Here is a 27675-nt window from a genome sequence, read left to right as displayed (position 1 = left end):
TTTAAAGGGAGGCAGAATATACTCTGTATGATATAATGTCGGTATACGACCACGTGATATCACGAGACGGCCACGAGACGATCCAGCAGCGGCTTGCATCCTAAAATGGCCGCCGTTCGGCTCCGTTGCGTAGTACTACGCCCGTTTACGTGTAAAATCGGAAGAGTGTTCTTAGCGCACTGTGTGCGTAGTACTACGCCCGTTTACGTGTAAAATCGGAAGAGTGTTCTTAGCGCACTGTGTGCGTGCGCTTCTATATCTTTGATCCACAGCTAATTTATTCGCACCGCGGTACGCACCGGCACATCGGACAACTGTACATGGTCGACACCACGACGACTGTTAGATTTCACAGCACAGGACCGATGAACCTGGAAGCAAATCATGGCCCAGCCGGTAAATAATTATCATTTCACCTGTTTCTCACCCTTTTGATCTACACTAGACATCTAGAGACAAGACGCCTCTTTACAGCGACTGGGCCGTGTATATACCTAGACTAGTAGAGGCTAGACTAACGTTCGAGAGACCACAAACCAAAAGAATAACCTGCTTAACCAACACACATAATAATGTATGGGACTACGCAATGTACCAGTGAGCAACTCTTCTTCTTTTGTTCTGTTCCGGACTAGTAGCCCGAGTGATTTCTAGATTCTATGAAAGTGAGAACGTTAGTACTAACTGTTAGTCTAAAATTTCTAGTTCAAGGTAGTTGAGTAAAATTTTGGCTAGAGTTCCATATCAGTCCGGGAAACCCGCTCATGAGGACTAGACAGCACAGATTGGCAGTTGGATTGGGGACCCTAACCCTAGCTCTAACCCTAACCATGAAACCCTAACCCTAACCCTAAACCTAACCCAACCTGTTTCCCATAGGTTTAATACGCGGCATGCCCCAATCTGTGCCGTCTAAAAAAAAAACGTGTACGCCTCATGAGGACCCCCCGTAGTACATGTAGGTACGCCTCATGAGGCCCCCGGGGGAGGGCCTCAAGAGGCCCCCTATTCACTTCTTATTCATCTCACATCTGACGTATAAATTGTCGCAACTTTGCACGGTGATTTTCAGTTACACACATATGTCCACTATCCATGATGAAAAGAAGAAAAAATCCTGTCTGTTTTTTTCTTCAAAAATCGAGTTTTAATCAACCGATGCAGAGCGCCCATCAAAACACGGGCGCCAGCGTGTTCGCACAATGCAAGACTGCTGCACCTAGCGGCCTGATCCGACTAAATATTTTCGGTGCTTTTTTCTGCGGCTCTCACCTCTCCGCGCGTGAATCAGCCTCGTGAAGCTGAAGTCTGACATCTTTTTACACAAATTTGTAACGAGAAAAATAAAATCAGTACTAACCTGATCTTGTGCATATATTCCAAATATACTATTCCACACTGATTGAGTAGGTGGGTACTCCAGTTTGTTAGCAAACTAATCACTTTGTAGGTATGATGGGTTCACTTTCTTTGTCAATTCCGCCGTCCGCTAAACTTTGGGCGCTTTTTCTGGAATCCCGCGACGAGACGTCACATCACATCACGCATCCCCATACCCATTAGCACTTACAGACAGCGCGCAAGCTGAGAGATTTTCAGAGCGAGCTTGCGCGCGCACCGGGGGATGCTGTATCCTTCGGTGCGTGCGCATGCTCGCTCTGAAAATCTCACAGCTTGTGCGTTTAAAAAAAAAGATAAGATTTTAAAAAATGGTCCCCGGATTTTTTTTTTTTTTTTTTTTGGGGGGGGAGGGTTGCAACCCCCCCAACCCCCCCCCCCCCCCCTCTAGATCCACTTCTGATACCTACAAAGTGATTAGTTTGCTAACAAACTGGAGTACCCACCTACTCTATCAGTGTGGAATAGTAATTTGGAATATATGCACAAGATCAGGTTAGTACTGATTTTACTTTTCTCGTTACGAATTTGTGTGAAAAGATGTCAGACTTCAGCTTCACGAGGCTGATTCGCGCGCGGAGAGGTGAGAGCCGCAGAAAAAAGCACCGAAAATATTTAGTCGGATCAGGCCACTAGGTACGGCAGTCTTGCATTGTGCGAACACGCTGGTGCCCGTGTTTTGATGGGCGCTCTGCATCGGTTGATTAAAACTCGATTTTTGAAGAAAAAAACAGACAGGATTTTTTCTTCTTTTCATCATGGATAGTGGACATGTGTGTGTAACAAAAAATCACCGTGCAAAGTTGCGACAATTTATACGTCAGATGTGAGATGAATAAGAAGTGAATAGGGGGCCTCTTGAGGCCCTCCCCCGGGGCCTCATGAGGCGTACGGGGAGTCCTCATGAGGCGGGGCAGTCCTCGTACGGGGGAGCAGTCCTCATGAGCGGGTTTCCCGGACTGATATGTACCCCCTTTAAAAAAAGTTTGAAAAATGGGGGGGGGGGGGTAGGAAGAAAATATATTTCATGATTTTATCATGAAATACATTCATATCTAAACGTTAAAGCAACAGGATCGTACAGTTTGGCATACTCGTGAAATATGCCCCACCACTGCGTGTCCGTACTAATACTACGGCGCTGCGGTTCGCCTGTTTGTACTCGTGAATTCAGCCCCACCGTGTGGCGTTCATCGGTAGGTAAGCACGGCAGCGGGGCTTCCTTCCACAGTATAATACTCGTGAATGCGGCCCCACCAAACGGCATTTACATGAGATTGATACAGCAGTGGGGCCAATTTCCACAGCATAGCATCTTTCGTCCTCCCTTTCTCCCGTTTTTTATTCTCGGAAGGATTCCCTAATGTCCCTCGACTAATTTAACGGCCAATTTAACCGTAAATACAACCCTACCTAACCTTAGGACCTACCCTTGCTTGCTAACGCACGGGTGCACGCACACTGTGGTGGGGCCTATTTCATGATTTTGCCCAGTTTTGGTTGAGACCTAATTTCAGGTTTCGAATATTTTTTGGTGAGATAATGAGAAACCTCTTATGAAATATGAAAGAGCATGCAATTCTATGAGGAATTCAACGTTTATTTGATGAAAATTGGTTTTGAAATGGCTGAGATATCAAAAAAGAGCGATTCTAATAAAGTTTGGGACCCACACTTTCTTACGATCGCTTTGTCTTACTTTGTTTTTGGATGTTTCATTCATTCCAAACCCGATTTTCATCAAATAAACTTTGAATTCCTCTTAAAATGGTATGCTCTGTACTATATCATAAGTGTTTTCTTGGTATCTCGTAAAAAGTTAAAAGCCCAATTTTCATCTCCACCAATAACTGTACCATCCCTTTAACGTTAGACATGGTCTACAAATGTGTATAGAATCTAGGGCCAGCTAGTCAGGAGCGCTGTAATCAGTAATGAACGGGTTGGGGTCGCTATTATGCGGCCCCACCAAATGGCGTTTACCCGAGATTGATACAGCGGCGGGGCTGATTTCCACAGCATAGCATCTTTTGTCTTCCCATTCTCACGTTTTTTTTCTTTGGTCTTCAACTTTTTAGTCTCGGAAGGACTCCCTTATGTCCCTCGACTGAATTTAATGGCCAATTTAATCATTAATACAACCCTAACCTAGAGTTGGGGCACCAGTTTGCTGCAGGGGTCCAGTTTGCGGCACCCCTAGGAATATCTAACCATATCTTCAAAAGTAGAAGGGAATTTTTATGCCTCCGCCACGAAGTGGTGCCGGAGGCATTATGTTTTCGGGTTGTCCGTCCGTCCGTACGTACGTCCGTACGTACGTCTGTACGTCTGTACGTCCGTACGTCCGTCCGCTTTCGTTTACGCGATAACTTGAGTAATATTGACTTGAATTCTACCAAACTTGGTCCCAGTATAAAGTATGATGGGGCAATTAGTTGATTAGATTTTGGGTGAAATCCGCCAAAGGTCAAAGGTCAAAGGTCAAGGTCAAATTGTGAAAATGTATCCGTTTACGTGATAACTCAAGACTGGATCGAGCAAATTTCACCAAACTTTGTCGGAGGATGATGTATGATGGGACAATTACTCGATTAGTTTTTTAGTGAAATCGGACGGAGGTCAAAGATCAAGGTCAAATCCTGAAATTTATCTGTTTACGTGATAACTCAAAACTGGATGAAGCAGCTTTCACCAAACTTGGTCCAAGGATGATGTATGATGGGACAATTAGTTGAGTAGATTTTTTTTGACATTGGCAAGAGGTCAAAGGTCAAAAGGTCAAGGTCAAATGCTAAAAATGTTGCTATTTCCCCAATATCTACATGTATGCAATGCCCTAAGGTGTTTTCTTGAAACTTGGTGTAGACATGTACTACTGCATAAAGATTCTCCAGAGAGTTTCATGTCATACGGTCAAAGGTCAAAAGGTCAAAGGTTAGGTGAAAATGTTGTGATATCACTTTTCTTACAAATGGTTCAATATATCTTCATGGAACTTGGTACATACGCATGTACTGACTGGCAGAGATTATCTAGGAAATTTAGGGGTCATAGGTCAATAGTCATGGGGTCAAAGGTCAAGGTCAACTCCTCAATATTTTACTATTTCCCTCATACACTAGTATATGAAATGCTTGCATTATTAGTTTTCAAAGTTGATATATGCATGCATTACCTAATGGAGATTCTCCAGGAAATTTCCAGCCAGAATGTCAAAGGTCAAAGGTTAAGGGTCAAAGGCCAGGTTTCAATGTCCCCCCCCCCAAAAAAAAAAAAACCAAAAAAAAAAACATAAAAATATATATATATATATATATATATATATATATATATATATTTTGTACTGTAATTACACTCTTTCTTCATACCTTGGAAATTACTCAATGCATAAACTTATAAAATATGTGTACCTGCACTCTTTGACAGTTATAGCAAACCCAGTTCAAGGAAAGTGAACATTCAAGTCATTTCTGACAAACCTGTCATATTTTTATTTTTTGCCAGTTATGTGAAACTGTCATGGATCACACATTGTAAAGACATTGTACTATACCCCTATTGGGAGAATCATGCATTATGGCGGAGGCATCAGTCGCCATAGCGACATTTCTAGTTTTTTCTAAATTGTTTTATTTGAAGAGCAACTGAAGAGCTTTCTTTTGATACCAGAATCATGAAATAACTCGGATGATGGCCTTCATAATTCTAATTTAAACCGTCTGTGTCACGCTGTAATAATAAAAAAGTATGACTTTCTTAACAAAACGTTAAGATTTTGTTCTGTTGCTAGGCAACCACCATCATCCCTTGTTTGTATCTTTATACAAAATCTTACTATCAAAAGAGGCCTGGCATGGAACGATGGAAGAGAAACCCAAATTTTCGCCCCTCTATAAATTGCGTATTTCACCAGCAAAAGGCTTACGGAAAGACTTCCATATGTACCCCCCACTAAAATTGCGTGAAAACAGCTATATAGGTTGACATTCCAAAAGAGGGCTATAATTTTGATGGGAGTTGAGTAAAAAATGGGCGTGGCATTGAGGGGGGGGGGGGGGTTATTTCTAAAAGAAAAAAAATATGCTCAAAAATTTTCTCTCCCTCTCTTTCCCTTTCTCCATCTTTGTGTCTCTCCTTCGATGATCTCCACCTCCAGTGGACTTTACTGCAGTGAACCTGTAGAGATAAACATGACATAGATCTAATCGATAAATGAAACTTTTTGATGCAACAAACTTGCCCGGTCCAGGTCTCGAACTCACTATTATGAGTTTATGTGCTCACAATCATGCTGCACGAGGAGTTGCAAAATAGTGTAATTCAAAAATTATATACAGGGCTCACACCCATAAATATTTTCCCATAGGGATATGTGTTAAAAATCAAATTTCAAAAAATTCTGTAAAATAGCTGGGAGAAATGAGGTCACTAACCTGGATAAGTGAGATATTCCCTTTCATCCATCAAATTTTCAAGGTGGAATCTTTGGCTCAAATTCTGTCCAGGGGTCCGCAAAGCCAGACTACGAGTTCATGTCACTCAAAAAATCACCTATTTTCCGTACACGTACCCAATGAAATATAGTCCCCTCAAATTCCATTAGAAAAGCTTTCATCTTCCAACTAAAATGCAGTTTGTAGAGGAATTCATACTCAATATCTGCAGCTATTCAGTTTTTTGCCAAACTACATCATTGATTTTTAATTAATTGTTTTCTTCATTTATTTTGGTATCTTTGGTACGAATTTGTGAAGGGGTCTGGGACATTCCATTGTATTTACGGGTGTGAGCCCTATAGTGGAGGTGATATTTCTCATTTGACTTTTTAACATCATAAATGTGTTTTTGGTGATATTTGCCCCTACATCTTATGGGAAATTACACATTCAGGGGTTATAAAGCTTCTCAAAGGGACACTTGAAAATCATGCCCTTTGGGGTTTTTTTCTAAAATAAATCTTGCAGTGTTGATCAGTTCTTCATAAGATGAATACATAGATGCAGGCAGTTATCCTTGATTATGGGGGTGTCATCATCACCTTATTGCCTACAAAGTACTTTAAAAAACTTTTGTCAAACAGACTAGCTTTATGTATTTTGAGCTGTTTCAGTGGTAGCCAAAACAAAGAAATACATTAAAATAACACAGTCATTCAAAGTTGTGTGATACTGATGGCTGCTATGTACAAAGATCTAGTACCACAACAACATAATAAGAAAACAAATTTACAGACTTTCTTCCCAGTCGTCTGCCTTGTGCTGTTTTGCATAGTAGGTGCAGTCTCGACAAATGAAGTTTCACCCCAGCACAAATCGACCTCGGACCTTTTCTAGTTTTGACTGTTTTTCAGGCAATTGAAGAGTTATGATTCCACAATTTTAGTCCATTAACGGAGAAAGCACGATCACCCCATGCATGTTTTACTCTGGGTGTTTGGAGTAACAATGCATCTGATGATGAACATAGACTTTGTGTTGGATTGTATTTTTGAACAGAGTTACTTAGGTATATGGGGGAATACAGCCTGTACAATTCAACCTTTGCTTGCCATGCATATGATTTCAATATGCATAGTTTCATTTGTCTCTCTATGGAGATGAGACCAACAACAGCAGGAATGTATTAAATTACAATGTATACCCCACAGTAGCATACAGTTGTAGTTCTGTCCCAATAAGGGCTGAGATCAGAATGATGCTCAAGTTCATTTCTTGAATTTTCTGAACAAAATCAAGTCATCTTCCACAAAGGTAAAGATCTTCTTTTCCCAAATAGAATTAATTGATAATTGTTTGTTTTCTAGAACACAGCATCACCTGCTCCAGGTACATCAAGACAGAGCCTGATGGAGGTCAAGGAGTACCCTTTCAGACTGCCTCAGTGAGTTCTACTTTGATGTCTTCTTTCTAAGATAGCAAGACTAGTATTAACCCTAATTGTATTTATCAATCAGCAGTTCATTCCATATCTGATTTGTTTTGTTGTTGTTTTTTAACTTTGCTTAGCCTCGGCTGAGGCAGGTTGTTGCAATTTGTGTTATTTGTTTGTTACCTATTCTCTATGTAATAAACTTTTTTGTTTGTCAATCTTCTTGGAAACTATTTTTTTTTTAAAGCAAGTGTGGCAGGAATCACTCAGGGATAGAGGATACAAAGTTGATTGTATGGGAGTCCTACTCCTGAAACTAAATTAGGCTAAAAATAAATACACAAACAAACATACATTTCAAAGATTTTCTCTCAAGTACATATTTTATGTTTGCATTTGCATGTGCAGCTCCCAAACTCTGGAATGATCTACCATTAGAAGTCCAGAAATCTCCAACTGTAGCAGTCTTTAAATCATGACTCAAAACACATCTTTTCATTTAACTGTTCATTATTATCAAGCACATGAGAAGCTTTTGCAGCACAGAAGAATATATGTCTATAGGTTTTGTGCTTTATAAATTGATATATTGTTATAATTATGTTACAAAAGTCATTCATCAATTACAGTGATAGCTCAAAATTTGGCACCTTCTGTAATATACATATCGTCGCTAGGGCGACAAGACCTCGTATAAATGTCAAATGTTCAGGAGAGCCAAAAAACATGGCGGCCAAAGCACTGTGGCGAATGGGATAGCCTTTCCTTTGACCTGCTGTGGTGGCTTCATTTTTGTAGTAAGACAGTTGGGATTTGGACAGGACATCACTTAACCCATTATTTGGCCATTAATCTGAAAAAGTCATTTTCGCCAAAATTGCAGATACAAGGTCTTGTCACCCCAGCGACGACTGCATTACAGTCCCTCAGTAAAATCTCAAATAGTGACAAGCATGGCATCAAAGAATTCTTTGACATTAATACCTTTTTTCTTTTTCAGCATTCCATATTTGTATCGCGTATACACCTGAAGATACTCACCGTAGACAAAAGTGGTACATGTACATTGTATGTATTCATGAGGTCCCATGAAAATTAAGTCACAATGCCATGTAATTGACATACCCACAACAGGCAGCACATGCAAGTTGATCAATGATTAAGGTTGAATTTGTCTATTAAGAACTCGGGTAAAAATCAAGTCCCCTAGGACTCATCTTCAAAATCCATCGGGTTTGTAGAAATGTTGGGAATGCAGAGTGAATAAAATGCATGTGAGAGCCATAAAACAGGGCTTCAGAGGGCTGACACACTGAAAATTTCAATCATTACATTTAGGTCTATTCATACATAAGAAATATCAGTTTTAAGCTCACTTGAGCCAAAGGCTTCAGGTGAACCATTGTGATCATTCATCATCCAGCATAGGTCATGTGTCTTGCAATGTGTGTCATGCATAAGACCCCATGACAGATTTTTCACCAAACCAGGTACGTAGCATCCCTTTGGTAATAAGATCAAATTTTGTGCTGCTTGAAAGTTGGCACAGTGATGTACACATTAACTGTAGAAGAGAGATAGTGATAAAACCATTAGTTTGTTCAAATGCATGGGACTCCCCAGGGGGCCCAAAGCCCCCCGAATTTTTAAGGAATCTTGAAAAATCTTATTTTCGAGAAACAGAGAAGGTAGAGGGATCGTATAGTTTCGGTTAGGAACTTCACATTTGTAACTTTTTTTTTTGGTGAGATAACTAGAAACCTCTCATGAGATATGAAAGAGCATGTGATTTCAAGGGGAATTCACCATTTATTTGATGAAAATTGGTTTTGAAATGGCTGAGATATCCAAAACAGAGCAATCCTAATAAAAGGTGGGAACCACCTTTTATTACGATCGCATTGTTTTACTTTGTTTTTAGATGTCTCAGCCATTCCAAAACCGATTTTCATCAAATAAACTTGGAATTCCTCTTAGAATGTTATGCTCCACTACTTCATAAGTGGTTTCTTGGTATCCTGGCAAAAAGTTAAAAGCACAATCCTCATCTCCACCAATACCATCCCTTTTATAGTTAGTACAAACTTGTAGTATGTACAGTGTACATCCATTGGTGGCTGCAACTTTGCAAGTTTGTGTATGATGGATCTTGAAGGCTTTAAATAATGATCTTTGTTAATCAGAAGGGATAGTAGTGCTATGTGAAAGCATGTTGGTCACTGTAGTTTCAAATATGTACAACTTGAATACATTCATGGGGGGGGGGGGGGGCAAGGGAGAGGTGCCAGGTAAAAATGGCAGAGGTAAAAATGGCAGAGGTAATAATGGCAGAGGTAAAAATGGCAGAGGTAAAAATGGCAGAAGTAATAATGGCAGAGGTAAAAATGGCAGAGGTAATAATGGCAGAGGTAAAAATGGCAGAGGTAATGATGGCAGAGGTAAAAATGGCAGAGGTAAAAATGGCAGAGGTAAAATGGCAAAGGTAATAATGGCAGAGGTAAAATTGGCAGAGGTAATGAGAGCGATTTTGTCGGAGGTGAATGTATGAAGAGGTTTTGAATAATAACCTAGCCAGAGCAAACTGTATCTATCGAATCATCAAATCCAAACTGCAGATTTGAAGAATATTTATGGAATAATCATGTTTTGAAAAAAAAATTAGAGCACTCTCATTATGAGTTTGATTCAATTGCAGTGGAGTAATCTGTCTGTTCAGAGGAATATTAAACCAGCTAAGAGCCTAGTAGGCCTATGGGAAATTCTTCTTATTATATTATTATTACTACTATTATTTATCATTATAAGGGGGTTCCAACAATGCTGCAAAGCCCTTAAACAGTATAATCCTAAGTTTTTCAGCGAGTATAATCCTAAGTTGTTTCGCCCAATGAAGTTATCACCCCCCCCCCCACACACACACACACGCACGAACCCACTTATGGTATAAACATATATTCTATACGCAGATAGGATACATACTCTCACATACACACTCTTCACAAACGAATTCGGCTCACGTCCAGGTTAGTATATTGTCACTATTTTTCATTTTTTGAACTGTTTAGTGTAAAGAAGTGAAGGAGACATAGTCGAAGCAAACCGCTAATTTTTCACCTGTTCTATGTTATTTGCTCACATTCAGGTTTCGTAGGAGCCTATATATTTCACAAGGTCTGATCACGACATAATGTAGAAGTAAAAATACAAAACGCAAAAAAAAAAAGCAGATGTATCGGCAGACATAGGTAAGCTCTTGCAAGATATTTTATTACATTGTTCCTGTATCACATGGCGCAAAAAAACAAATATCTCGAAGTTTGATGAACACTTTGTGGTCACTTTACAAACCTATGCCTTTTAAAACTGGAGACGAACTTTAGCAGTAGACTGTTCTAGTGAGAGTAAAAACTGACAGTTTGCCATGGCATTTCTTTCAATTATTGTTGAACGAATCCGCAGGCGAAAAAAAAAAATGTAAATGTTTGATGCCTTTCAAACTTAGCTGTTGCTCCAAAGTCAAATTCCATTATGTTTAACGTAGTAAATTTATCTACATGGTGTGTTGCTAAAGATTGGTAGATTCAGCCTCCGAAAATAACGTTGTTCCCTCGTTATACAACAACAGAAGAAAACTTCACTAAAACAGTAATACGAATCTTTCAGTTGAAATTACAAAAGGGGAGTAACAAAAATATACAGGCTCAAAATTCGTTAATATTTGTTAGCAAAAATATGGATATACCCAGGTGTCAAACCAAGACTTTACCAGTCTGATCGTTAAAAAATTTCATTAGATTCACAAACATTTTTTTTTTTTTCGGGAGGGGGGGGGGGGTAGTTAAGTAGTATATAGCACAGGAGTGTAGGAACATTTTGGGCTCGTGATTGACTTCCAGATTTTGATTTATAATGTATGCATTCAAAAACTGTTCACAAATTTTGATAATCTACGTGACTATACAGATTGCACCATGTCACTTTAAAGGTGAGAACTAATGCTACTCGTTTTCATAAGATGTCACTAAATTTGGCTGAGTTTGTACTATAGGGCCATTTACACTTGCTTGGAAAGACCACAATGCTACGAAAACTGTGGCACTTTGATGATTAGATGCAAATAGATAAACGACAATATTACGGTGAGCTTATACAGGTGGCCCAAAAAATTTTTTAGGACTTTGCTGGGATAAAATGCAATAGTATTTTAGCTTGTTGGGTGAAACATCCATTCTTCATTGAAATAACATCAGAATCAATTTGGTGGAGAACTCTTTATTATACCCCCACCCACACATAGTGTGTAGGGGGGGGGGGGGTATATAGGAATCACCCTGAGGTCGGGTGGCCGGTCGGTTGGCCGGTCGGTTGGTCGGTCGGGCGGGTGGTCCGTTGCAAGATCTTGTGGGTCGGACTCCTCTCTCAATTTTTGAGCAATTGACCCCAAATTTGGCATGTGTGACCGCTATCAAAGGTAGATGTGCAAGACACCTTTTTCGTTAGTATTGCATAATGCGTTGCCATGGCAATGGCATATTTTCGTAAAAGCTTGTGGATCGAACTACTCTCTCATTTTTTGAGCAATTATCCCCAAATTTAGCATGTGTGACTGCTATCAAAGGGAGATGTGCAAGACACCTTTTTGTTAGTATTGCATAATGAGTTGCCATGGCAACAACAAATTTTTAAAAAATCTAACAAAATGTTGTGGATCGAACTCCTCTCTCATTTTTTGAGCAATTGACCCCAAATTTGGCGTGTGTGACTGCTATCAAAGGTAGATGTGCAAGACACCTTTTTCATTAGTATCGCATAATGCGTTGCCATGGCAACGGCATATTTTCATAAAAACTTGTGGATCGAACAACTTTGTCATTTTATGAGCAATTAACTTCAAATTTGGCATGTGTGACTGCTATCACAGGCAGATGTGCAAGAGACCCTTTTCATGAGTATTTCATAATGCATTGCCATGGCAACAGAAGATTTTTCATAAAAATCGTGCAAAATGTGGATTGCTCTACTCTCTTAGTTTTGTAGCAATTCAGTTTTAATTTGGGTTATGTGATCAATGTAATGTATATTTGTACAAAACACATTTGATGTGTGTGGTAATGAATCTGTTGCCATGGCAACAGTATTTTTTTAACCAATCATACAAAAATGTGTTGATTAGCCTAACTCCTTCAGTTTTCAAGCATTTGGCTTAAAAATTGGCACATATGACCACTATTGTATGTAGATCAGGTATGTGCATACTTACTCTTTCGTCATTGTTGATCAATGTGTTGCCATGGTAACAGCATAGTTTGAATGAAAATCATACGAAAATATTGTGGATTCAGTTAACTCCCTCAGTCTTAGAGCATTTGACTTGAAATTTGGCACACATGACCACTATAGTGTATAGATATGCAAACTTAATCTTTCGTGAGTGGTGAGCAATGCGTTGCCATGGTAACAGCTTTTGTTTACCAAAAAAACATACAAAAATATTGTGGATTCTGCTAACTTCCTTTAGTCTTCGAGCATTTAGCTAGAAATTTGGCACACATGACCACTGTGGTACGTAGATGTGCAAAGGTAATCTTTCGTCAGTGGTGATCAATGCGTTGCCATGGTAACGGCATATTTTGAATGAAAATCATACAAAAATATTGTGGATTCAGTTAGCTCCCTCAGTCTTTGAGCATCTGGCTTGGAATTTGGCAGATATGCAACCACTATAGCATATAGATGTGCAAACTTAATCTTTCGTCAGTGGTGAACAATGGGTTGCCATGGTAACAGCAGCTTTTCACTAAAATGCATACAAAAATATTGTGGATTCAGGTAACTACCTCAGTCTTTGAGCATTTAGCTTGAAATTTGGCACATCTGACCACTATAGTATGTAGATGAGCATACATAGTCTTTGGTCATTGTTGATCAATGTGTTGCCATGGTGACCGTATATTTTGAATGAATATCATGCAAAAATATTGTGGATTCAGTTAACTCCCCCAGTCTTTGAGCATTTGGCTTGAAATTTGGCACATGTGACCACTATAGCATATAGATGTTCAAACTTAATCTGTCGTTATTGTTGAACAATGCGTTGCCATGGTAACAACATTTTTTCACCAAAAAGCATGTGGATTCCGCCAACTCCCTCAGTCTTTGAGCATTTAGCTTGAAATTTGGCACACCTGACCACTACGGTGCGTAGATGTGCAAACTTAACCTTTCATCATGGTTGATCATTGTGTTGCCATGGTAACAGCATAGTTTGAATGAAAATCGTATAAAAATATTGCGGATTCAGGTAACTCCCTCAGTCTTTGAGCATTTGGCTTGAAATTTGGCACATGCAACCATTGTAGTACAGAGATATGCAAACTTTGTATTTCATCATTGTTGAACAATGTGTTGCCATGGTAACAGTGCATTTTAAATGATAATGATACACTAATATTGTGAATTCAACTAAGTCCCTCATCCTATTACTTGTAGCAGTTGGCTTGAAATTTGGCACATGTGACGGCTATGATATATAGTTGTGCAAACTTCATTTTTTTCTTAATATCCAACATTGTGTTGCTATGGTTACACAATTTTTAATAAAAACCATAGAAATCATCAATTTATCTTGCTCACTCTGTTTTTGAGCACTTGACTTGAGATGTGGGACATTTGACTAACAGTAAGCAATACATTTATTTACTGTTGGACAGTGCATTGCCATGGTATTTTTTTTTCATTAAAAAGTAAAAAAAAAAATCCTGGTTGAGCTAATTTCCTCAGTTGTGGGTGGGGGTATATTAATCACAATGAGTGATAGTTCTAGTTTTATTAGCAGTTCAGTTTGAATAGTCATTTCCGGGGTTTGCTCGTGTAGCAAATTCAGAGCTCTGTCCTCCATTGATATATGAGATCGATTACAACACTTCTGCTGCATGAGAAGTAATCATGGAAAATGAAACAAATTATTTGTACAGTATTTTGAAATGCTAGGTAAGATAGAAATATGTCGATTTCATGAGGGTCAGCTTTTTTGAGAACAGGGGTGACTCGTGCAATTTTGCCACCCTTTACATGACACGTGCAATAAAACCTTTACGTGTGTTTTCTCGCGCATGTATACTTTTTTTTTCCGTTTGATGTTTATGATAACGTACATCATTTACGTCACGGTTTACGCACTCTTATTTCATAACCCAATGAAAATATTTCAGATAAACCAGAAAGAGGCCAGGTGAGGCGATATGCATTCTACCTGTAAGTGAGGAAAACGAGGGAAATATTTTGTACATGTACGTAGGCCCTACTGGTCGTGAAGGAATACAGTTTCCATTCTGGACAATTTTTGTACATGCTCCATTTGCAATAGTTTAGAGACGTTGGGGGCTGGGTGGGAGGTATGGTTCTTTCCATTGAAACGCAGAGGGTATCCGTGAGAAAAAAAAAATGCAGGAAAGGGAAGAAATGGGACATTTTTGCATCATCATGAAAGATTCCTTGTAACTTTTAAAATAATTTGTCAAACTAGGTCATAATCATTATTATGTAGTATAGGTTCTGAAATTTATAGTAGAGTACTTAGTGATACCCCTATATATAGAAAAACATTTTCGTTTAATTAATGATTTGTTTAACCCCTAATTTGGGGGTAAATGGGACATCAAGCGGAGAGAAATGAAACAACCTGGAGAGAAATTGGATAACCATCATGACCAAAGTAGGATTTACATGTGCCGCCGGGAGAAATGTAACACTGCCCTATTAAATTACTCCCAGTGGTAACAGAAACAGTAATAGATCCCTGCAAATGTTTCATACCTGCATGTCTGTTATCAAGCAATTTTATTTTCAGAAGTTTGCACACTTATTAAAATACCTATTAACATAGTATAGGACCTACCAGATCTATAGTAAGTTTGATATTTTACTGACAAGATACCTGTAGAGCTGTATAGTGGTTAATATGTCTATTTTCAGGTGTACCGAGGCTCATCTTTTCACTGATATAATTGGATTGTTGACTGGCCGAGCATTTTTCAAGTTACATGAGTGTCCCATATTTCTCCCCGGTCTCTACCGTGCTTTATTTCAGGAGAAGGCACGAAAATTGCGTATTGCGAGAAGTGTCAGAAACATGAAGAAAAAAATCTCTGTCACTTTCACCTCGTCCTTTTGCATTTCTACTACTAAATTTTTATCAATGACATATTTATCTCTGGCATTTTGACCACTGACATTACGACCTCTGACATTTTTACCACTGACATAATTCAGGGCTCCACACCAACTGTTTTGTTTGGTGGCCCGATTGGGCCACCAAAATCGTCAATTTTAAATTTTTGGTGGCCCGAGAGAAAAATTTGGTGGCCCGAAAAAAATAACTATGAAAAACGTTAAAAGCCCTGTTTTTGTAATGCTTTAAATATTAAAGTTTTATCATAGTAAGAATTGGAAGTTGGACATAATCTTCTCATAAAATAAACCTCAACAAACTCGCAACACTCACTCTCAGGAATTCATTCAGTCCTTTCCATCAATCCTTTAAAGAAATTTAACTGCTAATTTCCGGCGCAAAAATTAACGAATTTATTGACATACTTTTCAAAAAATTTTGCCCTTTTTTGAAATTTGGTGGCCCGACTTTCATATTTAGTGGCCCCGGGCCATCGTTAGTGTCGAGCCCTGCATATTTATTTACCTCTGACATTTTTACCTCTGCCATTTTAACCTCTGACAAATTTACCTCTGACATTTTTACCTCTAGCAATTTTTACCTCTGCCATTTTTACCTCTGCCTTTTTTGCCTCTGCCATTTTTACCTCTGCCATTTTTACCTCTGCCATTTTTACCTCTGCCATTTTTACCTCTGCCATTATTACCTCTGCCATTTTTACCCCTGCCATATTTACCTCTGCCATTTTTACACCGAACCAAGGGGGAGGGGGCGAGGGAGGGAGCAAAGCAACCTGGCAAGGGGGAATGGGGTAAGGTGGGATATCTCCCTGCAGATTAGGTAGCTGTTGCATTCACAAAATTAGAATCAAACAATCTGGTGTACAAATTGTAAAATGTTTTTGTGTGTTGTTGTTTTTTTTAATAAAAAAGTAAGACAAATTAGTATTAATGGACATTGTGAATGTATTTGACTCATATGGTTCCGTTCACCTCTTGATCCATATGTGCATCTTCACTGTGTACCAAGTTTGTGGAAGTGGACCGGGGGGGTTCCCCCTCCAACATGAATGAGCTCTTGTTTTTTTGGAATTGTAATTCAGCATTCTGGTGTACACCTCTGGTGGAATTATTTGGAACATTTCCAATCAAAATTTGTTTGCTTATTGAGGTTTGCAAATCAAACTATCACAAATTCTATTCAGGCTGAGATTTTTGTTGTTGTTTCTTTCTTTCTTTCTTTGTTTCTTTGCTTTGCTTTGCATAAAAACTTCCAGGAGGGACATGTCTCCCGTTCCCTCAGAGATCGCTGCCCATGTATACCTGTGTAACATGCAGTACATCAGCTAGTTAATTGGCTAATGGTGTCTTCTACATTCTATGACATATTCTATAATCTGTTTCTGCAGGAATCAAAGGAAAAAATACAGTGTCATGCAGTTCAAGAGATCTGACAATGTGGATATGACCAAATGGAAACAGGTATCCTGCTTTTCTTTGTTTTTTCCCCCTTGGACACTTAATAATGATAATGAATAACATTTGTATAGCGCTTAATACTGACGTTTCTAAGCGCATCAATCCGGGAAAAAAATATATATAACGTAAAAATAAAATACAGCATTATGTACATATTATGATACAACAACAGCAACAACAACAACAGCAGCATTAAGGTTGTAAAATAAAAATACACTCTCATTCCGTTGTTGTTGTTGTTTTTTTCTTTGAGGAAGGGGAGCCAAGAACTGATTACCAATTACAGTCTGGCCTCTCCTATCCGGACATGTTGGGACCAGTGCGCATCCGGATTTTAAAAGGGATTTGGCTGGATATGGGAGACTCAATGTTCAATACATGTAGCTGCTTACCCAAGATTGGTAATCTACACGTGTACACTGTAAATATGCAGTAACATATTGCAGGTAGCATACACTGAAACTCTTTCTTTGATGTCAGCACAAAACTATTAAAAGCTTTTTGTTTTACCAAAATGAAATCAATTTGTTGTCAAATTTATCTGTCAAAATATGGAGGAATGTGTCAAGCAGGTCTTGGAAAGAAACAGACTGAGTCAACAAAACTAAATTTCAAATTCAATCATCACTGCTCAGCGAAGTTGACCATTGTTGGACTGATGCTCAAACATGATTAATACCTATACTGTCCTGGGCTTGGTGTTTGGGGCATATGAAATTTGGTGAAACTTGTGTATGATTATAAGTGTGTGTACAAATAGTGAATAAATGTTATTCATCGCCCAGCCAACGAACTCGAACTAATGCAAGTCCAGTCATATCTGAGATGGGCATGTGGCAATGAGAATGAGAGGAGCACATACACTGTACAGTGTATCAATTTTGTTGTGAACGTGGCACATCCTCATCCGATCACCAGCTGGTATGGGTTTTTTATGTGAATGTATAATGCTAATTATGTTGGGAAGAATATGAAATATATATACAAGTGTGTTTGTGTGTGAATTTTATTTGAGTTTGGAATCCCCCTTTTCCCATAATTATTAGATTGAAGGAAAAAAAAAATAACACCGAGATTGCATCCAGAGAATAGAGAGATCCAGGTAGAGGGAGGCCAGATAGGAGATGATGGACTGTATGAGTGTCCCATTGCAAATATCCCAGAGCAGTCCTTTTAATGACAGTGTAAAATCATTCCAGTGTGTGACCCAAAACAAATGGATTGATGCAGTGTAATGGAGCTAACCACATAGTACATTCATGTTTTAAGTTTTACAGTGGAATTCCATTATAGCGAGATCGGATTCAATGATATTTTGCATTATGTGACAAGATAATTGTTCGGGTCCAACTAACCGTTCACGGTATTACCTGTGGGAGTTTAAAGTTGATTTTATTGCAAGATAAATTTCCACCCTAAAAAGGCAAAAAAGAATTTGTGCAGATGTAACATTTTTTTTTTTTTTAACTGAACCAAACAGTGGGCAAAGGCATGCATTGTGGCAAAACCAGAAAACTGTGGAATGTATTACCTTTCCCCATACTTGTACTTGTCTGCATTATCAATGCATGCTTGCAGCGACCATACTGTTAGTGCCAAACAGACCGCAAACAAGCAAGAAGTGCCTCAACTTCATAAATTCTCTTTCCATAGGCTGTGATGGGAACAGCATCAGAATATCTAAACGTTAAAGCCTTCTGTAAAGAATATTATCATGATCACACATGCTACAGTTTGATTTGTTGTGTGATTTTTTGGAAGGGTGGAGGGGGCTTAAGGAAAAAATGGTCTATTTATATATCTAGAATACTAAGTTAAGCTTTCAGAAGCTTACATATCAAATGATGGAAAGAACTGAAATATATGTCAAAAGTGAAATATGATGAGGTTGTATGGCAAAATATGAATCAACTGTATTAAATGTAAACGCTATCCCAGGGGATTTTGCAATATATTCTCCTATAAACATGGATAGCTTTGTACACTTCGCCAGGTAGTCCAGTAGACAATTAAGGCGAAATTTCGTTTGTACACAACCAAAGAAAACTATTTACGTTGAGTGAGCTTTCGCCTACTGTCTGTAGGCTTCATCAGACTGACGTTGACTCACCGTAGATGGGTGTGGGTGGGAATGTACTCCGAAGATAATTTGTATTGTCCCTCGTCACGATTCATCATGTGTTCCCGCCCCCGTTGTATGTGGATCGCCTCTCTTATCCAACGTGTGAATTTGTTGCTGTCTTTGGACACGATCTTGCTCTGTTTCCAGTCAATGATGTGGTTTTCCTGCGCCACGTGATCACTTATGGCTGACTTTTTAGGAGTGAGATCTGCCTTTTTATGCCTCCGCCACGAAGTGGTGCCGGAAGCATTATGTTTTCGGGTTGTCCGTCCGTCCGTCCGTCCGTCCTTCCGTCCGTCCGTAATGAATTTTGTGGACAAGGTAACTATCAAAACCTGTTGAGGTATCCTAATGAAACTTGGCATGTATGTGTATTAGGGGGTGAAGTTGTGCCTATCAACTTTTGGGTGCACATGCTCAAGGTCAAAGGTCAAAAGGTCAAGGTCAAATACATAAAATTTCACTATTTCCACCATATCTATTGAATGCCTGAAGATATTTTCTTGAAACTTAGTGTATACATGTATTACCCGATTAAGATTCTCTGGTGAAAGTTTGGGTCATGATGTCAAAGGTCAAAAGGTCAGGGTCAAATACATCAAATTTCACTATTTCCACCATATCTATTGAATGCCTGAAGATATTTTCTTGAAACTTAGTGTATACATGTATTACCCAATTAAGATTCTCTGGTGAAAGTTTGGGTCATGAGGTCAAAGGTCAAAGGTCAAAAGGTCAAGTAAGAATATTAAAACTTCTTTTTTTTCTCCGTACCTTGGAAAATTGTTCAAGGTATCTTTATGGAATATAGTATATACATGTACTGACTGGAAGTGATTATCTAGAGAATGTAGAGTTCATGGGGTCAAAGGTCAGGGGTCAAAGGTCAAGTGCAACACTTCAAAATTTTACTATTTCCTTCATATTTATGCAATGCCAGCAGGGTTATTTTTTTTTTTACACTTGGTGTATGCATGTGTAACCTAATAGAAATTCTCTTGAAGTTTTTTTTTTCTTCTTTTTTTGCCTCAAAGGTCAAAAGGTCAAAGATCAAGTGAAAGTGCTGAACTAACTTTTTCCTCCATATCTTGGAAGTGGCTCAAGTTATCTTGAAACTTAGTACATATTATGTATGTTCTACCTGAAAGTGATTATCTTATATTAGGGTCAAGGGCCAGATGAAAATGGTAACAATTTACTATTCAATTCAGAAATTGCACTTTCTCTCCACACCTGTACCTTGAAAATTACTCAATGCCTAAATGTATGAATGGGTCAAAGTCAAGTTAAAGTCCTTAAATCCCTAGATACATGCTCTCCTATTCATCCAATTAAACCTAGGTCATGGAAGGTGAACATTCAACACATTTGTGACAAACTTGTCATTTCAATATTTTGCCAATTTTGTGAAAATGTAATCACACATTGTCCACATGTACTATCTAGACCTATTGGGAAAATCATGCATTATGGCGGAGGCATACCAGTCGCCAGAGCGACATTTCTAGTTCTTTTTGGCCCTTGTGAAGTATGTCTTCCCGATTGACTCTGCCTCTTTTTGGTGTTCTGACTTCCTGACTCCGAATTTCCTGCCCGTCTCCCCTATGTAGACCTTGTCACAATCCTTACAAGGTATTTTGTACACTACTCCTGTCGAGTCCTCAGGTGATCTTTTGTCCTTGGGGTGAACCAACAGCCCTCGTAGTTTAGTAAGGGGGCGCATGGTGGTAGCAACGTTGTATTTGGTGAAGATCCTTTGGAGTGCTTCAGACGTGCCCTTTACGTATGGGATTGTGACCATGCATTTCTTCTTGGTGGTCTGGGTAGACTTGGGTTTATCCTTGGGCTTTTGGGTCATCTGTTGGTTGACCTGTCGAAACGACCAGTCAGGGTATCCACATAATCTGAGGGAGGACTTGATATGTTCTTCTTCAGTCTGTACATCCTCTGGGTCTGTGGTGATACCATGGGCCCTGTCCATGAGTGTTCTGTAAACTCCAAGCTTCTGATGAAGCGGATGGTGTGAAGAAAAGTTGAGGTATTGTCCTGTGTGTGCTTTCTTCCTGTAGACAACTAACTAGGCCTTGCCGTCTGGATGTTTGATGATTCTTGTGTCCAAAAAGGGGATTGAGTTTTATTCTTCCATCTCATGTGTGAACTTGATACTCCCTGTAACATCTGCTTGGTTAAGATGGTCTTTGAGTTGGTCTACACATTCCTCCTTCACGACCGCAAGTATGTCATCGACATATCGTTTCCAGAGTCTGGGTTTGATGGCAGTGGGTGCTGTGGAAAGGACTGTCTGTTCTAGATCTTCCATAAACAGGTTCGCCACAATAGGGGAGACCGGGCTGCCCATCGCTGCACCAAACTTCTGGCGGTAGACCTGGGCCCCGTTGCAAGAAAGTTGCAATCAATTGCAAATAATTGCTAATTTTGAAACAACCATTCTGATTGGCTGAGGGTCTGCCCTATTAAGCAGACATGCATGTAACAATGATTTTGATTGGCTAGTGACAATCAGTTGCAAGTTGCGTTTAAACGCAAAGTTTCTAGCAACGGGGCCCTGGTCATTGAATTGGAAATAGGTGGTAGTAAGGATGAAACTCAACAGCTCGATGATGTTGTCTGGAGTCAGGTTGGTTCTTTCCTTCAGACTAGTATCCTTATGAAGACGATCTTTGACAATGTCCAAGGATTGGTCGATGGGAGTATTGGTGAAAAGGCTGACCACATCAAAAGACACCAGTGCCTCTCCTTGTTCAAAGGTCAATTCACTGATTTCCTCAGCGAATTCTTTGGAATTCTGGACATGATGGTCTGTCTTTCCCACCAAAGGAGCAAAAATGTCGGCCAACGACCTTGATGTGTTGTAGCCAATTGAGCCTATGTAGTCAACAATGGGGCGGAGAGGGTAGCCTTCCTTGTGGGTCTTGGGTGTGCAATACAGGCATGGGATGTTTTCTTCCGTGGGGTAGAGATGTTCATACTGTCTTGGTGAGATCCTCTCTTCTTCCCTTAATGATTTCAGGATGGAGACAAGTTTCCTTTTGTACTTAGGTGTTGGGTCTGACGGAAGTTTCTTGTATGTTTTCTGGTCTTCTAACATATGACTGACCTTCTCCTTGTAATCCTGTATATTCAGTACAACTGTTGCCTTCCCCTTGTCCACCGGCAAGATAACAATATCTTTGTTGCTGGACAAGTCCTTCAAAGCTTGTCTTTCTTGATTGGTGTTGTTGGACTTTGGAGGGTTGGCATTTTTGAGGATCCCAACCACATCATTACGAAGGAGGCTGGCTTGGGTCTGATTCAAACCTTTTGTTGCTAACTCTGAAGGAACAACAAACTCTTCAACAGGGAGTTTGCTTGGAGCAACGACAAAATTCAACCCCTTCCCCAACAGGGATGTTTCACTCGAGGAAAGCTTGTGTTTTGAAATGTTAATGACCCACCTTTTCAGTTGAGAGCCAGATAAGTCGATCTCCTGTTTTGACTGGCGCTGATGGTTGTCAATCAGGCGCTGTAACTTGGACTGTTGTCTCGCTTTTGACCGAGGGAATTCCTTCTCCCGTGACTTCTCCACCAACGCAAGTGTCTTGTGGAACAAATCTTCCGGTAGATTTTTTTCCAGATTCTCTCTCAAATGTTTGGAAGAGCTGGAAAAATCTTTGATCTTATTGGTGGTGATCCGAATCCACTCACGGAGAAGGGCTTTCCTTGCTTTCACAATGATTTCCTTGGCGCGTGTTGATTGTATGGAATTCCTCACTTTCAAGCTGACCGGAATTACCTCCTCTTGTTTGCATCGTAGACTGAACACAAGATGATTGCGATGTCGCGACAATTTCTTCTCCGTACATTCCCATTCTCTCACTTTGCGAACGATGTTCTGTCTAAAACTATTCCTTAGATCCTGGAAGAGGTTCATCTGATTGGTAATTCTCTGATTAAGGCGAAATTTCTTTTGTACACAACCAAAGGAAACTATTAACCTTTCGTGAGCTTTCGCCTACAGACAGTAGGCGAAAGCTCACGAAAGGTAAATAGTTTTCTTTGGTTGTGTACAAAAGAAATTTCGCCTTAATCAGAGAATTACCAATCAGATGAACCTCTTCCAGGAGTCCAGTAGACATTTTCATTTGCCATGTACATGGCCCAAAAAATTGTTAGTATAAGGGTTTTTTTTGGGGGGGAGGGGTGGTTGATTTATGTCTTGATGTAAATTTAGCTTGGTTGCCACCTGGGCAACTATGGGCAACTTTTTTTATTAGCGTAATCTCAATTATGATTAGCATTAAATGTACAATATGTAATAAATTGCTCATTTTAAACCAGGAAGCCAGAAAACAAGGATAGTGCAACATTACAAGGGTTTTCTATGAGGAATCCATTTGTAGTAACAGTTTTCATTTTGAAAAATACGGATATTAAATTATGCAGATTTAACGTACCGTAATGAGCTAATTTGAGTACAGTTGAACCTCTCTTATCAGGCCTCCCTTTATCGGGATCTCTCTATTATACGGACGCAATCTCGCCGTGATTTTTTTTAAAAATAATTACAGGAGGAAAGGGGGATTCCCAACTCCTTGAGAACTCCTATACAAACACACATGAATTGCATATACTTGATACATTTCTTAATAATTATTTAGGTAAATCATCCCAAAAATTCATAAAAGAAAATGATTTCATTCTTGCAAACACGAACCTCTATTTTGGGGTCTGTTACTGAGTGTAACAATGAAAAGGTTGCAGTATACACATTACTACATGTGGTACTACAATGGGCTACATCAGTACATGTGTATGTATATGTACACGGTATAAAGCATTGAGTCTCTCGTATCCGGCTAAATCCCTTGTCCGGATAAGCCCCGGTCCCTACTTGTCCGGATACGAGAGGTTCAACTGTATGTACAATAGTCAAGAGAGAAGATGGGGTATACTATGTATATGACTTTGAAAAGTTGTTAAGTTGAAGCTCGAGGGTCCTTTTGTTGATTCAGATTCTAGATAGGGTATTGAAGTATTAAAATTAAGCTGGGTTGCCACCTTGGCAGCCTTGGGATATTAACTATATTGGTCTAATAAGCATGAATTCAGCTAATTAACCTACTAGTAATACACTGTACATTATAAGTTGATCATTTGCTCCAGGAAGCCTAAAAACATGGATGATACAAATTTTCAAGGGTTTTATACGCAGACGTTCCATTTTGAAGTGATGCAAATGTCCTATATGTCATCATTGGCATAATGAGCTAATTTGCATACATGTACACACAATGGTCTCATAGATGATAGCATATGAAATAGTCATGACCTGCAAAAGTTGTTTCGCACTTGTAAGTTTCTGCTAATTTGAGTTTAAGATGGTTACTGAAGTATATTGTGCTGAAGATGTAAGCTTTAAGATGGAATTTCAATTGAATTTCAATTCCAACAATAGCCAGACAAACACTTTTGAATTAAAGATTATAGTTGTACCTTTACAAGGATTGATACCGGGTCATTACCTGTAACATTCACATCATCAGGCTCGGATGGAAAGAGAGAACAATAAAATGCAATACAAGACAGACCTGGATGACCTTCCAAAGTTTGGGGCAGGCAGTGAGTTCGGCAGAGAGCGTAGGGAAGAAGCAAGACAGAAAAAGTATGGTATCACAGCCCAGAAGTACAAAGAAGAGGACCAGCCGTGGATACTGAAACAAGGTGGAGGGGACAACCAATCAGCAAAGAATTGGTGCTAATCATGTAAGGTGAGACAGGCAATGCACACCTGGGCAGTTGGGCATTTTGAATTCTTTCCTTAAGTCTTGACTCATGAGGTAGAGTACCATACCTATTCAGTGGATGTTTAAAGAACTTGACAATTTTATGTCTCTGCAAGAAGAACATTTTGTGTTGACCTTATATTTACACACATGTGGTCACTGAACAGTGGCGGATCCAGAGGGGGGCGCAAGGGGGGCCCCCCTTTATTTATCGTTAAAAACAAAAGAAATAAAAAGAAAAAAATGAAATGAAACCCGGAAGTGGCACCAGAAATATTAGTTACGCCCCCCCCCCCCCCCCCCCCCCCCCCCTTTATAGAATTCCTGGATCTGCCCCTGCTGAAATCACATTTTGTGTGAATTTGATTTTTTTTTTTTTTTTTTTTTTTTTTTTTTAGGGGAAGGGGCATATTTTTAGGCCCCCTAGCTTCAGTGACGCCATTCTTGTTATTATTGCAACATGAACACTTGTGATGTGTTACACTTCATGTACTCACTTCTCAAAAAACTTGTGATGTTAGCTCCAACTAAAAAAATCACAGAGTTTCAGGAAGAACTGTTAACTTTGCACTCTGACTAGCAAATTTGTGAGCATAGTGGTTGAAGTTGGTACAAATGCTGTGCAACTTTTACTGTGTACTTTCATGAGTTTCCTACACTTACAGTGGTGAGTTTTTGAGTTCACTAACAATGACCCTGTTTAAAAATGCTCAGGACCAGATTTTGTGGGCACTCATGGATTTCTACCTGCTTCTCAGACGTACCAAACATTTTCACAATTGCATCATATATTCTCATGCAAAGCATCCTGAAGTTTGGGGGGTTTTTGTTGTTTTTTTCTCAGCTACCAAGTTCAAGGACCATCCTTCATCCCATTTAAAGTACATGATGCATGTACTGCTTGGCAGTGATCTTTTGGGACTTTTTGGGTCAAAGGTCCGGTTGAAATGCTAAAGCTCTACTATGTAATGCTGAAATGAAACTATTTCTCCATACCTTGATGATAACTCAGTGCATAGGGGTCTACACTTTATAAAACTATATACATGCACACATTGCTGCACAATGATTCCGTGGGGTCAAACGTCAAGGGAAGATGTTCAATGTCAAATATATCCCATATTTTGACCTGCTCTCTTAAACAATCTAGCCATCCTTCCAAATGAAACCCATTTCAAGGAAAGTAAACACTCAACACATTTGTGACGACTACATCATTTAAAATCTTTGCCAGTTGCACACGTGTGTATGTGAAATTGTCATCTTACATTGTCAAGACGTACTCTACACCTATCGGGAAAACCATACATAATGACAGAGGCATACCAGTTGCCATAGCGGCATTTTTAGTTAAGAATTGAAAAGGAGCCTCTGGGACACAGCGAATCACACTATTCTACCAAAAAGTGTTCAGAAAAACTGCTGAAATCACAATTACCCATTTTGTATGATCCCAAACTGTAGAATAATGTAGAAGAATTGCTCTTTCAGAGAATATGAAAAACTCAGGATTGGCTAATTTGACCCTTTTCCCCTATTTTGAGTCCTCACACAAAATCAGTGAGTGTGACTTTTTGTTGATTTTGTGATGCACAGTTACATGTTGTGTGTAAAGTGGAGAGATATACATAAACATATGTGACCCTGCATCACAAAACAAACAGAAAGTTGCCAGACAGGACATTTTAGTTAAGAGCATATTCTGAAAGAGCAGACTCTAAGCTTTCAAATGATGTATAATTCAAATCAAATGGACTCTCCTAACCTATCTAAATATTGGAAAGAGAGCACACACTCAGAAAAAGTGTGAACTGAGAAAAGAGGCTCTGAAGGACAGTGTCTATTCAAGCACTTAATCTTCACCAAGCTGTGCAGGCTGTGTGATGAATGGGACAAAAAACAGGATGTAAACCACAGGAGTAACAACAATGAAGGGATTATCAGATTAAACTCAAATTGAGCATGCCAACTTTCAAAGCAGTAGCATCATCCTTTCAAAAGTTACTTTTTTTTAAAACTTTTTTTATTAGCGTAATCTCAATTATGATTAGCATATATGTACAATATGTAATAAATTGCTCATTTTAAACCAGGAAGCCAGAAAACAAGGATAGTGCAACATTACAAGGGTTTTCTATGAGGAATTCATTTGTAGTAACAGTTTTCATTTTGAAAAATACGGATATTAAATCATGCAGATTTAACATACCGAAATGAGCTAATTTGAGTATGTACAATAGTCAAGAGAGAAGATGGGGTATACTATGTATATGACTTGGAAAAGTTGTTAAGTTGAAGCTCGAGGGTCCTTTTGTTGATTCAGATTCTAGATAGGGTATTGAAGTATTAAAATTAAGCTGGGTTGCCAAAAAACAGGATGTAAACCACAGGAGTAACAACAATGAAGGGATTATCAGATTAAACTCAAATTGAGCATGCCAACTTTCAAAGCAGTAGCATCATCCTTTCAAAAGTTTTTAGAGTTGTAAGTGAAGATTGTGTGCAAGGTTTTTAAGAAAGGAAAAGGGGACTCTAAAGACACACCTAATCACACTATTCTACCAAAAAATGTTCAAAATAAACTGCTAAAAATACACTTTCCTGCCCGTTTTATGATCCCAAATTTTAGTATAATGTAGAAGAAGACTTGCTCTTCCAGAAAATATTAAAAAGTCAAGATCGGCTAGGTTGACCCATTTCACCTATTTTCAGTCCTCACACAAAATCAGTGTGTGCGACTTTTTGTTCATTTTGTGATTCACGGTCACATATGATGTATATGAATACATATAACTGGATTTGCCTTTGATGTGTAAAACCAGCTACCAACAAGTCAGGTGCCCTGTGTAATACTTA

The 27675-nt window shown here is 39.1% G+C and overlaps 1 protein-coding gene across 1 annotated transcript; it reads left to right on the top strand.

Annotated features, from left to right (window-relative positions):
- The first annotated feature begins 304 nt into the window (after positions 1–304).
- On the top strand, positions 305–24795 carry LOC139713497 (general transcription factor IIF subunit 1-like). Its single transcript, XM_071625223.1, has 4 exons — positions 305–396; positions 7202–7278; positions 16845–16917; positions 24580–24795. The coding sequence occupies exons 1-4, from the start codon at positions 385–387 to the stop codon at positions 24793–24795; spliced, it is 378 nt and encodes a 125-aa protein (XP_071481324.1). The 5' UTR covers positions 305–384.
- The last annotated feature ends 2880 nt before the right edge of the window (positions 24796–27675 follow it).

This window comes from Diadema antillarum, unplaced genomic scaffold, assembly GCF_040938485.1.
Source record: "Diadema antillarum isolate AM-2024a unplaced genomic scaffold, OU_Dant_1.0 seq00001987_RagTag, whole genome shotgun sequence".
NCBI lineage: Eukaryota > Metazoa > Echinodermata > Echinoidea > Diadematoida > Diadematidae > Diadema > Diadema antillarum.
Note: the sequence above shows the minus strand (reverse complement) of the source record. Positions and strands in the feature narration are given on the sequence as shown.

Bases quoted from the DNA above. Each gene is read 5' to 3' on its own strand.
- LOC139713497 (XM_071625223.1), top strand. The intron at 7,279-16,844 runs GTGAGTTCTACT...CTGTTTCTGCAG, and splicing joins TACCCTTTCAGACTGCCTCA to GAATCAAAGGAAAAAATACA. The intron at 16,918-24,579 runs GTATCCTGCTTT...TCACATCATCAG, and splicing joins ATATGACCAAATGGAAACAG to GCTCGGATGGAAAGAGAGAA.